The sequence below is a fragment of the Eleutherodactylus coqui genome, chromosome 3, assembly GCF_035609145.1.
Source record: "Eleutherodactylus coqui strain aEleCoq1 chromosome 3, aEleCoq1.hap1, whole genome shotgun sequence".
In the NCBI taxonomy this organism is placed as follows: Eukaryota; Metazoa; Chordata; class Amphibia; order Anura; family Eleutherodactylidae; genus Eleutherodactylus; species Eleutherodactylus coqui.
The window spans coordinates 274,000,359-274,018,413 of record NC_089839.1 but is presented as its reverse complement, the minus strand read 5'-3'; the positions used below and the strand labels follow the sequence as shown (position 1 = coordinate 274,018,413).

The 18,055-nt window shown below is 43.6% G+C and overlaps 1 protein-coding gene across 1 annotated transcript in view; it reads right to left on the bottom strand.

Annotated features, from left to right (window-relative positions):
• CACNA1E (calcium voltage-gated channel subunit alpha1 E) overlaps positions 1-18,055 on the bottom strand; it is a 427,487-nt gene that overhangs the window by 41,537 nt on the left and 367,895 nt on the right. The window contains exons 31-36 of the mRNA XM_066597440.1: positions 16,344-16,454; positions 16,115-16,198; positions 9,680-9,805; positions 6,092-6,157; positions 5,412-5,503; positions 2,461-2,626 (exon numbers count right to left, since the gene is read on the bottom strand). Coding sequence (XP_066453537.1) covers positions 2,461-2,626; positions 5,412-5,503; positions 6,092-6,157; positions 9,680-9,805; positions 16,115-16,198; positions 16,344-16,454 — 645 coding nt within the window. The remainder of the gene's footprint in view (positions 1-2,460; positions 2,627-5,411; positions 5,504-6,091; positions 6,158-9,679; positions 9,806-16,114; positions 16,199-16,343; positions 16,455-18,055) is intronic.

Sequence of the window (18,055 nt, the reverse complement as noted above, 5' to 3'; positions counted from 1 at the left end):
ACACATGCATTCCGGGCCAGATTCTAGTCATAATATCATGGACCTCCACCACCTTGGGAATCTAGAAGGCACCTAACCCCACTGCCCGGACTGATTCTGATTCAAATGTTGAAATATAACCAGTTTGGGAGAACAGGTTATCTAGAGGGGAAAAGGGAGCTACCTACATACGAGGGCTGTACCGAAAGTAATGTAAAAGTGGTCAGAATTTTTTTATTAACTGGTGTAGATTGTTGAAATTGCACATGTAGTTGGAGTGACTCTTCCTCTATACCGGGGTTTCAGAATCTTTTTTTCTTCCTTGTAGTTGAATAATGGATTCCAAGCAGAAGCAACGTGCTGAAGTTGAGTTTTTGACGAAGGAGGGGTGCAGGCTGTCCGACATCCACAGAAAGCTACGGAATGTGTAGGAAGATGACACCATTGACAAGAGCAATATTCACAGGTGGATGAAAAAGTTTACAGAAGGGTAAACCAGCATTGAAGACAAACCACACAGTGGGAGACCATCACCTGCGACTACTGACATGAATTGTCAGCGAGTAGACGAGTTGATTCGTGGAGAGACGTGTCACAATCCATGGGCTTGTTAAACAATTAGCTGTGGTTACAATGCTATACAAAAGGTGGTGGAAAGCTTGGAGTAGCGGAAAGTGTGTGCAAAGTGGGCACCTGATTTGAAGGAGAGAAGGGTGGAACTCTGCTCTAATCTGCTTGAAGCGTTCAAAGCCAATGAAGAGATGTTTTTTTCTGATCTGGTGACGAGGAATGAAACATGGGCATATCTTTATGATCCAGAAAGCAAGAATCAGTTCATGCAATGGCAGCGCACCTCTTCTCCAAGTACTAAGAAGTTCAAGAGCCAGCGATCACCACAGAAAGTCTTGGTGACTTTTGACAAGGGAATTATTCTCTTTCATTTTCTGGAACGAGGTTGTACCATCAACAGCAAGCGGTACACTGAGACACTCCAGAAGCTTAGAGAAGCCATTAGGAGGAAGAGACCACACAAGAATTTGAAAGTAATCCACATTCATGATGACAATGTGTGAAAGCACACCTCTTTAGCAACAAGTCAGGTAATCTGCAAATTGGGCTGGTCCGTGGTCCCCCATCCACCATACAGCCCGGATCTGGTGCCCTCTGAATTCTACCTGTTCGGTCCAATGATGGACAATTGTCAAGGACAATGATTTAATGACACAGATGAGTTGAAAGTGGCTGTGAAGAAGTGGATACAACAGTGCAGACCTGACTTTTTTCAAAGAGAATTCGAGAGTTGGGTTGAACGATAGTGCAAATACATTGCGTTTAATAGAGACTATATTGAGTAGCAAATTTGTAGACAGGAAAATTTACTCCAGCGACATGTGTCAATTAGAATCATAGAATCATAGAATGGTAGAGTTGGAAGGGACCTCCAGGGTCATCGGGTCCAACCCCCTGCTCAGGATTCACTAAGTCATCTCAGACAGATATTTGTCCGGCCTTTGTTTGAACACTTCCATTGAAGGAGAACTCACCCCCTCCTGTGGTAACCTGTTCCCCTCATTGATCACCCTTACTGTCTAATATCTAATCTGTTTCCTCTCTTTCAGTTTCATCCCATTGCTTCTAGTCTTTCCTTGTGCAGATGAGAATAGGGTTGATCCCTCTGCACTGTGATAGCCCTTCAGATATTTATTTGAATGATCTACATCAGTTAATAAAGACGGCATGACCCCTTTAGCATTACTTTCAGTATGAGCCTCGTATATAGGTAGTGCACACACTGCTTATATCAATGATAGAGAGCTGGCCATTTATGCTTGTGGCTGTCTCTGCTGCAGTCTATAGTGTCACTGGCTTAAAATCATTCCCTTTTCAAAGGATAGGAGATAACTTGCTGATCAGTGGGCATTTCACCTCATCTCTCCCCGTCCTCCGCAAATGAATAGAGCACTAATTCTGGTACATCCCCTTTACCTTGTCTCCATAATGCCTAAAGACTTCAGTGGAGAGTGCAGCAATCAAACAAGTATGGCAGGATGAATGATATAAGAACTTTATCCAAACCTTTTATTGTTCCATATTAAAAAGGTGAACCGGCAACGTTTTGACCATAAAGGTCTTTCTCAAGCTGCTGTACTTTTTTGATTGCTGCATTTACCCATGGGCATTTTTGGTTTATTGTCCCCACTATGGCTGTGCGTTTTTTTCCTCCCCATCCTGATTGGACTTAAATGTATGAGTGAAGTGCTGCTGGATCCTATTTCTATATGCAGTGGAGAGTGCAACATACATAGTGGTCATCACTCATTTATTTGGTTCTGATAGAGCGTTAGATGGGTGCTGGACACAGAAGTAGGGTAGAGGCCTCCACCAAATATTATGCAGATCCATCTAGACTGAATAATACGAAAAGAACAAAATGCAAGAAAGGAAAAAAGAACAATGAAAGCAATATAAGAAGAAACTTACCAGAAATGAGCAAAAGAAGATAAAGGAAACAAAATAGACATAAGCCAAGTCCGTCCCACAACGTTCATTCTCATTGTGCCCAGAGGGTGCCGTAGTGTCTGGCTCACAGCCCTTGTCACCGAGACATGATAACATGATCTCCTGCCAGGCTTCACCTGTGGCACTCCTACCATTAACATATCAGTTAAAGAAGTTAATTATAGGTATGAAATCAGTATCAGTGTGAATTGGTATGAAGTTATGATTATTCATTTAACATCCTCCACTCCTCAGCCTGCAATCTTCCTTCTGAAGATCGAGTGATGCTGAAGAAACCTCGATAACTAAGGGAGAACATGGATAGTTCCAGCATCTAACAGTACTTTGCAGCATGCTCCTCCTGCACCCAGTGAACGATTATCGCTACTTAGTGAAAGCACGGGATCGATAATCACTAAGATGGCTGTCAGGCGCTAATGCGCGCAACAGTCATCCCTTGTAAAAGTACCCATTCTGTATGGTGATGTAGTCAAGGTGATTATTTTCTACCTTTCTCACCATGTTACCAGTTATGTACAGATATAAAAAGGCTGAGTAACTTTGTATATACATTATATTACCTATCTTCTACCGATCCTCAATTACAACCATATTATAGTTCAGAGCTGCACTTATAATTCTGTTAATTGTAATTGGAAATAGTCATAACAGCGGTAAAATTTACAGGGTAGAAGGAATTATCTCCCAAGAATACAAAACCCCAGCATAAGCAAGGAATGCTGAGAGATTTCAGCTCTGAAGCCTTCAAAATTGCGAGCAATATAAGCCTAAAGGCCCATTTAGATTGGACGAGTGTCGGGCAAATGATCTGAATTCAGTGTCGGGCAAACGATTCATCTGAATGGGCTTCAAGGATCAGCATAAGATAAGTAATGTAAATTGTATAGAAAGGATCTAATCTTTCTTTTGTTCCAAGGTGAAAAAACACTATAAGGGCTCAGTCAGATGGGCGTTTTTTCGCGCAATTTGCGCATGCATCCGACGATTTTATAAAACCATTGCTTTGCAATGGTATCGGACACATGAGCGCTTTTTATGCGCTCGTCCGATAAATTATAGAACAGAAATCGCAGATCGCACCTATCTGTGCCGACCCCATTGAGAGCATATACTAGACAAATCATTCTTCTCTGCCACAGCTGTAACAGCTGTGGCAGAGAAGAATGATGTTTGCCCATTGAATTCAATGGAGCCGGCAATACAGCCGGCTCCATTGAAAGCAATGGGCTGCCGACGATCGCACGATGAATTTTCGGGAAGGGCTTAAAAACATAAGCCCTTCCCGGAAATTCATCCAGAAATGTGTAAAAACAAAAAATATATATATACTCACCTGGTCCCGGCAGACGGAGTTCAGCGAGGCCGGCCGCCAGTTCTCCTGAACTGCTCTGAGTAGTATTCAGCAGCCGGGGATTTAAAATCCCTGCCTGCTGAATGAGCTGCCTCTGATTGGTCACAGCCTCAGCTGTCATTCAGCTGAGAGCTGCCCCTGATTGGTCCCTGCGCTGAGCCAATCAGAGGCAGCACTCACTCACCCATTCATGAATTCATGAATGGGTAAGTGAGAGCTGCCTCTGATTGGTGAGGCTGTGACCAATCAGAGGCAGCTCATTCAGCAGGCGGGGATTTTAAATCCCCGGCTGAATACTACTCAGAGCAGTTCAGGAGAACTGCCGGCCGGCCGCGCTGAACTCCGTCTGCCGGGACCAGGTGAGTATAAATAATTTTTTCGTTTTTACACATTTCTGGATGAATTTCCAGGAAGGGCTTATGTTTTTAAGCCCTTCCCGAAAATTCATCGTGAGATCGCCGGCAGCCCATTGCTTTCAATGGAGCCGGCTGTATTGCCGACCCCATTGAATTCAATGCGCTGGACAGCTCCGGCCCGTTTCTATTGGAACGCGGCTAGGAGCAGTTTTTTCGGGCGATTTTGCGGCCCCGGTCACGCGATTTGCGGATGCGCATCCGTCATGCGATCCGCAAATCGTGGGAAAAAATGCCCGTGTGACTAAGGCCTAAAGACTGATTATTCATTTAGCATAAATGGGTAATTCCTCATAATGATGACTAGATTTGAAATCTTGGGGCCTGTTTCCTTCCGGTGTAATGTTTCCATACCTAACCTTATCTACTAGTGATGAGCAAACTTTCGAAAAGTTCACTTCAGCCGATTTGCCAAATTTTTATCTAAAATTTGGTTCAGCCAGAATTAGTTCGAACTGAACCAGAAGTTCACCCAAACCACTAAGACTGCAGTATATCACTGTCTAAGAGCGATAAAAGCCCTATATAACACTTACAGCTTTTATACCTCTTAGACAGTGTTATGCACCAGCAGAGGTGTAACTTGAAGCTCCTAGGCCCCAATGCAAAATCTGTAACTGGACTCTAAACTATAATGTTTATTCATAGTACTGGGCCTTATATATGAAGAAGAGAGGCCTTATGGGTTCCCTAAGGCTCTAAGGCTCCTGGCCCGGATGCAACTGCATCCTCTGCATCCCCTATAGTTATGCCCCTGTATACCAGTGTTCAGGAGTAGTGTTGAGTGAGCCGAAGCAGGAGAACCTTGTTTCAGGTTAATCTTTGCTAAAAGCTCACTTTGGGTTAATGCCAAACTAAACTCTTGGCAAATTTCTACCCGGGTGTTTACTGGTTCGGCTCACTCAACCCTACATACCACTGGATAATTAAGACTCTTCACATCAAAAACTTCCTTAATAAAAGATGGCAACTTTCTCAATACAAACATTTCATTAAAGGAGATTGCCCTGCCCATCAGAAGGTGGTAAGTTCTGGTTTTCCCAATACAACTACACTGTTACTTCCAATAGCTTTAGTGCCCATTTTTATTTTACAATGTGAACAGTGACAATCTTATATGGACCATGTGAAATTCTAGTCATACCTACCTGAAGAGGAGCATGAGGGAACTGAAGAAACTCCTGAAGTTGTTGTGTCTGTTGATATGACTGTCCTCTTCTAGCCGGATGTTACCAAACACCTAACACATAAGACACATAATACAATACTTACAGTACTTATAGATGTAGTTGACCTGCACATGTAGCAGCTACTTGTGCTCAGATATACTTTAGAATAGAGTTGAAGCCCATCAATATTGTAACTTGTTAGCATTGGACCATAAACACCCTAAACAATGATGGGAAGAGTGGATTCTGGTTTCTTCACATAATAGATATATTTTATACATGATGCATAATGTGTTCTAACTAGAGATGAGCCAGCATACTCGATAAGGCAAACTACTCGAGCGAGTAGTGCCTTATTCGAGTACCTGCCCGCTCGTCTCTAAAGATTCGGTTGCTGGCGGAGGGCAGGGAGCGGCGGGGGAGAGCGGGGAGGAACGGAGGGGAGATCTCTCTCTCCCTCTCTACCCCCCCCTGCTCACCGCCGCAACTCACCTGTCACCCGCGAGACGAGCGTGCAGGTACTCGAATAAAGCACTACTCGCTCGAGTAGTTTGCCTTATCGAGTATGCTCGCTCATCTCTAGCTCTAACGAATTCTCTAAGCAGCAGGCAATGAATAGGAGATAAATGTTATGGCATGTGACTGGATAATAGACTCACCTGCATCCCGATAATGGCATATATGAAGAAAAGCATCGCAATCAAAAGACAGACATAAGGAAGAGCCTGAAAAGGAAAGCTTAAAGTCACTTTCTGACCATATAACATGCCATAACAAACGGAGGTGTAACTTGGCCCCAATGCAAAATGCTTAACAAGGTGTCTGCACAGGTACAGGTGACATCATGTATGTAAATTTGGAGAGAATGTGGACGTGAAAATGGTAAAGAGAAACTAGATACTGCGAAGAGAGATGGAAAACATGATACTAAGTTTAAGGATTGAATAAACTTTTAAACTTTTTGTTTTCATCAATCAGTAGAACAAGGGGACGTTAGACACTTTGCAATATATGTTTTTAGAAAAAATGACCTCTTTCTCTACTTGATAGCTACTTTTTCCTGCCCCTTGCGTCCTGCTCTGATCATTCAGACTTACCTCACACAGACGTTTTTTTCAGCACTTTTAGCGTAACGCTAAGCACAGTCATAGGCTCCCATTATTTTCAATGGAGCCTCTCACACAGCTTCAAACAGCCGCTCGATTGCAGTGCTTTTCAGCTCCCCAATTTTCGAGCGGAGTGTGTTCTATTTTTGGGTGTTTAGCGCTCCTCATCAATGAAAAAGAAAGTATAAGGCGGCAAAGTGCCGCGATTTAAATTGCGGCGTTTTCAGCATCGCCTGTGTGAAGGAGGCCTAACTGTGAATGTATTGATAACATTTATACATAGACAGACCAGAAGTCTATGCAGAGGAATAGGGGAGGAGGAAGGAGCTGTTGAAGGGAGACAGAAGCACAAGCGTACATAGTCACAGCTGCAGCTAATAGTGTTTTATTTAAGCCTATTCCTAGATGCACATCTAAGCTGCTCAGTACTGCTGTATAATGTCCTCCGTGCTGCAGCCACGTCTGTGTGAGGCCTTAGTCACACGGGCGTTTTTTCACGCGATTTGCGCATCGCATGACGGATGCGCATGCGCAAATCGCGTGACCGGCGCCGAAAAATCGGCCCAAAAATCGCCCGAAAATCTGCTCCTAGCCGCGTTTCATTAGAAACGGGCCGGAGCTGTCCAGCGCATTGCATTCAATGGAGCCGGCAATACAGCGGCTCCATTGAATGCAAGCGCTGCGGGCGTGCGCGGGGTTAATTGTCGGGAAGGGGTTAAATATATAACCCCTTACCTGCAATGCATCCTTAAATGTGAAAAAATAAAAAAAAAGGATGTACTCACCTGCTCCCGGCAGCTGGAGATCCCGGCGGTCGGCCTGCAGTGGGTGTGAAGGAGGTGTGACTCAGGCTTGCCCCTGATTGGCTCAGCGCTGAGCCAATCAGAAGCAAGTCTCAGTCACACCCATTCATGAATTCATGAATGGGTGTGACTGAGCTCAGCCTCTGATTGGCTCAGGCTGAGCCAATCAGGGGCAAGCCTGAGTCACACCTCCTTCACACCCACTGCAGGCCGACCGCCGGGATCTCCAGCTGCCGGGAGCAGGTGAGAACATCCTTTTTTTTTATTTTTTCACATTTAAGGATGCATTGCAGGTAAGGGGTTATATATTTAACCCCTTCCCGACAATTAACCCCGCGCACGCCGGCAGCCCATTGCTTTCAATGGAGCGGCTGTATTGCCGCTCCATTGAATTCAATGGGCAAACATCGTTCTTCTCTGCCACAGCTGTTCCAGCTGTGGCAGAGAAGAATGATTTGTCTTCTATATGTTCTCAATGGGGTCGGCGCTGCTGCCGCCGGCCCCGTTGAGCGCATATAGAGAAGAGAACAGGAATCGCAGATCGCAGATAGGTGCGATCTGCGATTTCTGTTCTCTAATTTATCGGACGAGCGCATAAAAAGCGCTCATGTGTCCGATACCATTGCAAAGCAATGGTTTTAAAAAGTCGCCGGACGCATGCGCATGCGCAAATCGCGGCAATAAACGCCCGTGTGACTAAGCCCTGAGTCTGTTCCTCTCTTTGAACTCCCTGCAACACCCTCATCCGCCTCCCATTCTTCCCCTTTACAAAGATCGAGTGACTCCTGGTTACACGGGTCAACAGTCGCTTGGTATTTAGTTCAGCAACTCCAACAGGGGATTCATTTCTCACTCAGTGCCCTGTTGGCGGCCGCTTGCACACGGGACAGTTACTGTCCAAAATCACTTTTCCAGCAATAATTTGGGCTATATTTGCATGAGCTAAAGGTACCATAAGTACTTTTGTGTTCAGATTTTATCATTACATTCAGCATGAGGGGGTTGGGAAGTGAATAGTAAGTGGCTAAAAAGGGCATAATTTTAATAAGAAATATTACAGTTCATTATAGAAGCCATGTACTATTGATTTTAAGGAGTTGTCCCAGAATTACACATTATCTCCTATCAAGAGGATGGAGGATAAGTTGCTGATCTGTGCGATCAAAAATGGTGTCCTGTTTCCTTCTCACTACAGGGTTGTTGCACCCCAAAGTGAGGAGCCTGAATGGAGCACTGATCGCGTAAGCGCACTGACACTCCATTCACTTTCAATGGGACTGCAGGAGATAGCCAAGCAAGAAGTGCTCAATTATTGCCATCAGCCCTATTGAAATGAAATGAAAGTAGACAGCTTGATAAAGTCTCCTGATAGGAGTCGAAACGTTGCTGTATACGGAACATTGAAGAATAAAGATATATCCGGTTGGATGACTTTTTGCACCACTGATGCTACCTACTTTCACTTTATTCTGGACTAAGTTTTTGATCTGGGTCTGATCCTAGGTGAGGTGTGCATCTTATAATCACTCCACCCCCACTGATCCTGGATAAGGGATAACGTGATCCTGTTACAAGCCCTTTAAGAAAATGTTTAAAAGTTTGGTCCCTGTTAAAGATATTTGAAAGGTAACTTCATGGAAACTTCTCACACATACAGAGTTCTCGTTGACTATGCCTCTATAGTCCATCTACTTAAATATTAGATGTTTTTGATGTATTAAGGCCCATTTAGACACAACGATTATCACTCAAAATTCGCTCAAAAGCCATCTTGTGAGTGATAATCATTGTGTCTAAATGTGCCCATCTTTCAGTTTTCTGCCGAAGGACAGTTTTCAGTTTTGCTTGAAAACCATCTTTTGGCAGAACAGCTGATAAGCAGGACCTCACGCTGTGTTCTGTTGGGGGAGAGCTGATTACAGATGATTGCTTTGTCTGCCTTGAGGGTCAACTGACAGAACAGCTGATAAGCAGGGCCGCATGCTGTGTCTGCTGTCCATGGTGCTGAATTCTCCACGGGGAGCTAGAGATTACATTGTTTTCTCTTAGCAGTCGGTGACTGAATAATGGAGCTAATTACAGAGCTCAGACCTCTTGGTAAGTTCTGCAAAAGCTCCCAGAAGCTCATTTGCATGCAAATGAAGCTGATAGAGTACTAATAGCAATTAGTACCTATTAGTACTTTATGCAAAACAATCGCTAATCTTTCAATCTTTTGAATCGATCATGAGACCCAGGTCATTGCTAAACACAAATATGCCTTGAGGACTTGCAGGAAAGAGAGGAAGATACTGTACAAGGCATTCTGAAAATATAACGGTCTTGAAAATAATATTACCTTGAAAGACTGCACAAAAGTCCATAATAAAATCCGTATTGTATAACCCTGCCGGAGAAGCTTAATAAGTCGTGCAGCTCGGAAAAGCTTCAGGAAACTCATATTAAAGCTGCTTGTGTTCACCAACTACATGGGTCAAAAACAAAGACATTCAGCTTATACATCAGCTTTGTCCATTTAATCAACATATATACAGGGTGCATGGAAAAATGGTATATACACATTAATAGTAGTTATCTATGCCCTGTTTTAAAATCTGAATTGAATATATGGCAGTCATATGTAATATGATGTTGTGTCTATAGATGTTAGTATTCACATGATTCTTAAAGCCAACATGTGGCCGTCAGTAGGGTCAAATGAAATGGTTGGGGGGCATGCTTGACTTTTGAGCACCAGTGTTGTTTGTGCAGTAGTTCCCCGAAATCAGAAGTGTTTGGATGTTAATGGTGGATACATACAACATGGATTCGCAATACATTGATATGCATGAGGTTTAAATAATAAGATTTACTCATAACGAAAGCTCAAAAACCTACATCAATAGGTGATATTTTGATTTTCGATTAAAATTGTGTTTCGCGGACTAAATGATAGGATGATGCAGACTGCTGAGGACATACTTGAAAGGTATTTGTAAGAGTGGCTATTAATTAAAACATTGTTTATTAATTAGCTCCCGGGGATGGCAAATTAGAATTAAACAATATAGGTCCGGTGTCTCTATGACTTTGATTCATCTCTTACAGAGGAGTGCTCTTTGCTATAATGAAGAAGATCATTAATTAAAGGTACTTCATTTTATAGCATTTAACTTTACTAATGTTACAAAAGATATACAAAAGATTAACTTTCATCACAGAAGAGACTAGTGACAACAGGGGATTAGTCGCTTCTCAGGACCGCCATCTTGTCCACATAAGGTGGTGACGGCACTCAGTCATTTTTTTGACAAGTGGAACGATGGTAAAGTCTGGTACCTGCCAGTTTTATTGCAGCACAGCACTTCACATAAACTGGTACACTAGATAACCACTGGCAGTCTGGCCACTAACTATACATAACTTTTGTCCCTCACTAATTGGCCTACAGCCTAATCATATCCCATCAGCAATGCCATATTCAAAGTCCATTACCAGCACCCCAGAGAAAGTCTCTTCCACACAGTCTGAGTACATGCCTTCCCTACTCAGGAGTTAAAGGGGTTTTCCGTGGAAAATACTATTGATGACCTATCCACTTATTGTTCTTTATCATACCTATTGGTTATTACCCTGTGTTGAGAGTTTTGCATTCTTTCAGATTCCTACTATATTGTACACCTATTGCTATAAATTGTATGTGAAATGTTATGTACCATTAATAACTTGCCAAACAATAAAAATTATTTGGAATTAAAGGATATCATTTTACCTCTAATTAGCGACTTGGCAGTTTCCCAGAAAAGGAAAATATTGTCTAAATAACTCAAGTTATTTATAGTCATTCATCCAAAGCTATTTTTAACATATCCATAAATACTTGATCTCTTAATAGAAATGAAGGAAAATGCCATTGACGAGATTATATTCGTCTATAAAACATTTTAACGGTCAGGATGAGGTGAGGCTGGTCCGATATCACCAGCTCATCAATTGTTATGTTATTAAATAGAGATGAGCGAGCACCAAAATGCTCGGGTACTCGTTACTCGAGTCGAACTTTCAGTGATGCTCGAGAGTTTGTTTCGAGTAACGAACCCCATTGAAGTCAATGGGCGACTCGAGCATTTTTGTATATCGCCGATGCTCGCTAAGGTTTTCATTTGTGAAAACCTGGGAAATTCAAGAAAGTGATGGGAACGACACAGAAACAGATAGGGCAGGCGGAGGGCTACATGTTGGGCTGCATCTCAAGTTCCCAGGTCCCACTATTAATCCACAATAGTGGCAAGAGTGAGACCCCCCCCCCCCCGCACTGTCAGCATAAAGATCGTTCTCCTCTGCCACAGCTGTAACAGCTGTGGCAGAGAAGAACGATGTTAGCCCATTGAATTCAATGGAGCCGGCAATACAGCCGGCTCCATTGAAAGCAATGGGCTGCCGGATGAATTGTCGGGAAGGGCTTAAATATATAAGCCCTTCCCTGCAATTCATCCAGAAATGTGTAAAAATAAAAAAAAAATATACTCACCTTGTCCCGGCAGAACGATGTTAGTCCATTGAATTCAATGGAGCCGGCAATACAGCCGGCTCCTTTGAAAGCAATGGGCTGCCGGCGATCGCGGGATGAATTGTCGGGAAGGGCTTAAATATATAAGCCCTTCCCTGTAATTCATCCAGAAATGTGTAAAAATAAAAAATATATATATACTTACCTGGTCCCGGCAGACGGAGTTCAGCGCGGCAGGCTGCAGTCCTCCTGAGCTGCTCTGAACAGCTCTGAGTAGTATTCAGCAGCCGGGGATTTAAAATCCCTGCCTGCTGAATGAGCTGCCTCTAATCGGTCACAGCCTGACCAATCAGAGACAGATCTCACTCACACACCCATTCATGAATTTATGAATGGGTGAGTGACTGCTTCCTCTCATTGGCTCAGCGGGACCAATCATATTGGTCCCTGCACTGAGCCAATGAGAGGCAGCAGTCACTCACCCATTCATGAATTCATGAATGGGTGTGCGAGTGAGATCTGCCTCTGATTGGTCAGGCTGTGACCAATTGGAGGCAGCTCATTCAGCAGACGGGGATTTTAAATCCCCGGCTGCTGAATACTACTCACAGCTGTTCAGAGCAGTTCAGGAGGACTGCCGCCGGCCGCGCTGAACTCCGTCTGCCGGGACCAGGTGAGTATATATATTTTTTTTATTTTTACACATTTCTGGATGAATTGCAGGGAAGGGCTTATATATTTAAGCCCTTCCCGACAATTCATCCCGCAATCGCCGGCAGCCCATTGCTTTCAATGGAGCCGGCTGTATTGCCGGCTCCATTGAATTCAATGGGCTAACATCGTTCTGCCGGGACAAGGTGAGTATATATTTTTTTTATTTTTACACATTTCTGGATGAATTGCAGGGAAGGGCTTATATATTTAAGCCCTTCCCGACAATTCATCCCGCGCTCGCCGGCAGCCCATTGCTTTCAATGGAGCCGGCTGTATTGCCGGCTCCATTGAATTCAATGGTCAGTGCTCGTTTAATCGAGACGAGTACCGCGTGGTGCTCGTCTCAAGTAACGAGCATCTCGAGCACCCTAATACTCGAACGTGTATCAAGCTCGGACGAGTATGCTCGCTCATCTCTATTATTAAACTGTATCCAGTGTTATTAATATTAAAATATTATTGATTATTGATATTAAACTAGAAGTTAAACTAAGATGAAAAATAAGGAAATTCCTTTTCAGTAGGCTTATCTCTGCACTACGTTATAGCTTTTTGGGGGCTTCTCTGACCCTGTGCTTATCATTTCGTTATGCAAGAATTCAGCCTGTCCTGACCAAGACATCTATTACAACTACATCCCTGCCTGCTCTTCCATTACTGGGCCTCGGTAACCCTGACCTGTTTGTATCAGCTGCCACAACACTCATTCTTGGGATAATGGCCTGGAGGTCCCTGTTGCAAAGACCAGATCTCAATTGGTGGTGGTAAACATTGAAAACCAGGAGACACCCAGTATTGCCCTCAGAAGAAGCCAAATCGGTTTATGGAAAGGTGGGTTCACACACACACACACACACAGAGTTTTGACAGTTGCAAGACTTGAGTTTCACCATACGGCATTTACACAGTTCTGGAATGTTTTTGTTCTCTAGTCACATTCCTATATCGTCTGAAGCTATTCCACTGGAATGGATTGCAATGCCACTTTCAATCATATTTGTCTAGGGCAGTGATGGGCAACTCTTTGAGCTCGGTGTGTCAAAATTCGCCAAAACACCGAGCATAAATCGGGTGGTGTGTCACTTTGAGACTACCAAGTAGGCGTAAGGTGATCTTAGACGTAAGGGCTGTCTTTCAAAAAATCGTTCAAATGAGCGAAAGTGAATGATATCATTTGGTCTAAACGGGAGCCAACGACTGAACGACAAACAAGAGTCATTTGATTTTCAGAAATTGTTCTTTTTGTGCAGGCATAAAAACCATCATTGACTTGTTCACTTATCGTTCGGGTTAAACAGCAATCGTTCAGTCCCTCTCGTTCACTAATTCACAAACTGAATGATTGTTGTTTGAATGAACCAATGATGCATTTGCCTGTTTAAACTGGCTGCATGAGTGCGATTGAGTTAGCGGTGACATCACTCGCTCGTTCAAATCTAACCGGCCTGTCAAAAAGGACCATTAGGTATTCCTTTAGGCCAGACAATGTTCTGAAAAATGTTAAAATAGTATGTGATTAGAGATGAGCGAACGTACTCGCTAAGGCAAACTACTTGAGCGAGTATTGCCTTATGTGAGTACATGCCCGCTCGTCTCTAAAGATTCGGCTGCCTGCGGGGGGCAGCAGGGGAGAGCGGGGAGGAACGGGGGGGGGGGGGGATCTCAGTCAGGTGGTTGAGGGTTAATTGAGCTGGCTGGGTGTGGTACTTCCTGCTAGCCAATCTCCTGGATCTGTGCTCACATATAAACCCAGCTCCTGTAAGTCTCTGGCTGGACCCTGGGGTGAGCACTCATGTTACTTCTGTGCCCTGTAACTTGTATCAGTCATGTGCAGCTTGTTCCTACTCTGATCTGTGTTTGCAAGTAGGTCTATTGTCTCTCTGCTTCCCCAAGATTGTTTGGACACCTGTAGTCCTAGTCTGCAGTACATGCAGCCCCCTTTTCCTTCCCCCTGTACAGGTGTAGCCTCCAAAGGTCTTATGTCTTATTCTGGGTGTCAGTTGGTGTAAATGGACACTGCTCCCTATGTCAGCTTGTGTAGTTGACTGTCTGTTCTGTGTGTCAGTTGGTGTAACTTGACACGGTTCCCTATGTCAGCTTGTGTAGTTGACTGTCTGTTCTGTGTGTCAGTTGGTGTAACTTGACACGGTTCCCTATGTCAGCTTGTGTAGTTCACTGTCTATTCCCCCTGTATGAGGACACATAGACTTGCTGTGAGTTTCATCTGTGTGCATGTGATCTCTGAGCGGAGCCTGTCTGGCTGTGTGCCCTGTACTCTGTCCTGTTCCTGATGCAGCTGGCTGTGTGTCCAGTGCTCTGTTCTGTCCTGTTGCAAGCTTTGCTGAGTGATCTCTGTCTTGCTCGTTCATGTCCATTTGTACGTTTAAATTCTGTCAGTTTCGTGTCAGTTTGCTGCGTGACCAGCTATCTGTGTCCTGTTCTGTTTCAGCTTTCTGTGTGAACTCTGTCCGATTCTTCTGGACTCCTGGTTAGTGTAGGGACTAGCGGTATAACCAGGAGCCGTGAAGTGGCCCGCTAACTTCCATGTTTTGTACAAAATGTCAACCAATACCTGGTATTTATATTCAGCTTATCATCTGTTCTAGTGGTTGCATTGTGGCTGCTGTATGCTGTGTATCCTGTGGTTCTGTCTCTGTCATGTAGCATGTGTATGTCTCCTGTTCTGTGGCGTGGTTCCTAAGATCAGCTAGGGCCCAGATCCGAAGACCGCTGGGCTGCCCTTATTGGGGCAATGCTCCCCGCTTAGGTAGGGCCATGCCATCCTCCCGTGTAGAACAGGATTAGTTGCCTGAAACCTGTGTGAATCCCGTGTGACCCTGGTGCTACCTGTGTGCGTCCATCCCATCCATTCTATCCCTTTTTGGGTACGATCGTGTGGGCTCCCGGGCTTAGGTTGCCCACACGATCGTAACAATTTGAAGCTAATCAAAATCTGACTTGAGGGCTCATGCACACAGTCATATTACAAGGCACCTGTTGAAATCGATGGGCCAATACTGTACATTTAAATAAATAAATCTTGCTATTTGTATAGCGCCAACTTATTCTGCAGCGCTTTATTTATTACCCCCACCAAGCTGGTTACTCATTTTACCAACCTCAGAAGGATGAAAGCCTGAGTCAGCCTTGAACCGGCTACCTGAAACATTCAGGGATTAAACTTACAACCTTCAGGTCCTGAGCGAGAGCTTAGGACTACATTTCTGCTGCCTTAACACTCTGCATCACCATGTAGAGGTTTTCCCTAATGTTTTCATATGGCTTCTATGAGAAAATCTGACACATTCGGGAGGCATGAGGCACCATACATTACAGAAACAGAGATTCTGGGCTACCATACTGGCTCTATGCATACAAGTTTCTAGACTTATACTTTTTTGAACTTCTATAAACAAAACTTTAACCAGTCACCCAGCAGTTTAGATTACCATTAACTTACTGTATATTAAGAATCAGACAATAGATAATGGTGATTATATAGACGATACAAATAATAGTACTAGATATGTACTAGTAGATACCAGATAAGAGGCATCAGTCACTTCTCACCTTACTGTCTGTCAGAATAATCTCAGTGATGCTGCCGATTACTGTAATAAAGTCGAAAATATTCCACGTATCTCTGAAATAGTTCTGTGAGAAAACAGAAGAAAAGCCCTTGTGTTACATTAAATGACTCAATACATCAAAGCTCTACCTCTGGGTTGGTACAACAAGCCTTGTATCATGTCTACGAGAACACAATTTAAGAGACAATAGATAAGTAATGGTTACATACCACGAATCCAAACGCAATGATTTTCAGGATGCACTCCAGAGAAAATAGCATAGTGAAGGCAATGTTCAAATACTTTAATGCCAGTTCATATGTGTACGGAGCGGAGTAATACTGCGAGAAACAGAAAATACATTCTGAAAGGCTTGTTTCATGGGTGAAGTCACTGTATACGTGGGTTTCTAAATTTATGTCGTCGATCCCCATTTGATTTGTCCATCAGTATCCCATTATACACTGTCCTACCAAAAACAATTAGACACCTGAGCAAGAACCTATAGTAGGTTATATATACTATAGTGCATTATATACCATATTATATATAATATACTGTAGCTAAATATAGTATTGATTATTTAGTGGGGCTCCTTTGGTCCTAATGACATCAGATACTCTCCATGGCATACTTTTTACAAACGTCGGATTTATTTTAGTTGATATCTCCCTCCATTCATCCTGCAAATGTCTGGTGAGTTCTCTCAAAGAAGATGAACACTGTTCCTATTTCTTGGCCCTATGTTCCAGTTTGTCCCAAAGATATGCAACAGGGTTCAGGTCATAACTTCGTGCAGCCAGTTCAATCGTGGAACATTCATATCCTCAAACCAACATAAAACATTGTTGGATTTGTGACAAGTTGCGTTGTCTTGTTGGACCATTCCCAGAGTATTCCATATTGTCTGCAGCCCATTATTGTCCAGAATGTCAAGTTACACCTCCGTGTTCATGGCTCTTGCCAATACAACCAACGGACCAATACCATGCCAATACCATGCCACGTAAAGCATCCCCCTTACCATAATGGCACGCCGAGCTCACACGAATGGGTTGGATTCTGCATGCAGGAGACCTGCAGCAGATTTTGGCTGTGAACCCGGCCAATGACCCTGCGTTTTGCAAGTACCTGTATTGCGGATGACTGCGGAGGCTCACAGACGGCCATGTGCAGTACAGGGCTTTTCTTATCCTTTGTATTTCCCGCATGGACCTTAGCAATGATGTGGCTATCCGCATACCACACACAATGTTAATTGCGTATGGGCTGCGGGTCAGTGTGAATTCCACGGCAAAATAGACCATGTTGCGATTTTTCTTACACTCACGGAATACATGATTGTGAAGGAAAATTCGAAAGTACATGCCTTTCAATGCCTGCATTTTACTGTGGATCATCCACGCGGATGGCAAGCGGAATCTGCTATTCAAATCCAGTCGTGGGAGATCGGCCTAATTGTTGACATCTGATTATTAGTTCATGGGGGAGCGAGTGCACAGCAATCTGAAGAGAGTCCGATTTTCATGTGCCGCACACCATGAGAACCAATTAGTGGGCAAGTATAAGGATTACATCACCCAGTTCCCTGTCACCTCCCCTAACAGCACCATGGTGTAGGGAGGTGGCAGGTTCCCTTTAATGCCTAATTGAAGGGTATTATGTGCTCCAAACTGTACAAAATATCCCATGAGTGGCCTGACCAGTGGCTTTTACAAAAGGCAAAGCTATACTGTTATTATATGCATTTAGACTCTTGATGCATCTGATAATTCTAGTTGCTTTGGCAGCAGCTGCCTGGCACTAGCTACTAAAGTTAAAGTTACTGATCATCCATATCTTCAAGTCAATTGCCGTGTTGGTTTATTAGTGCTTCCAAGTGCTCAGCTTGGACTTTGCTCCAAATAGCAGATTACTTATTTATGAAAATTTTGTTTGCTGG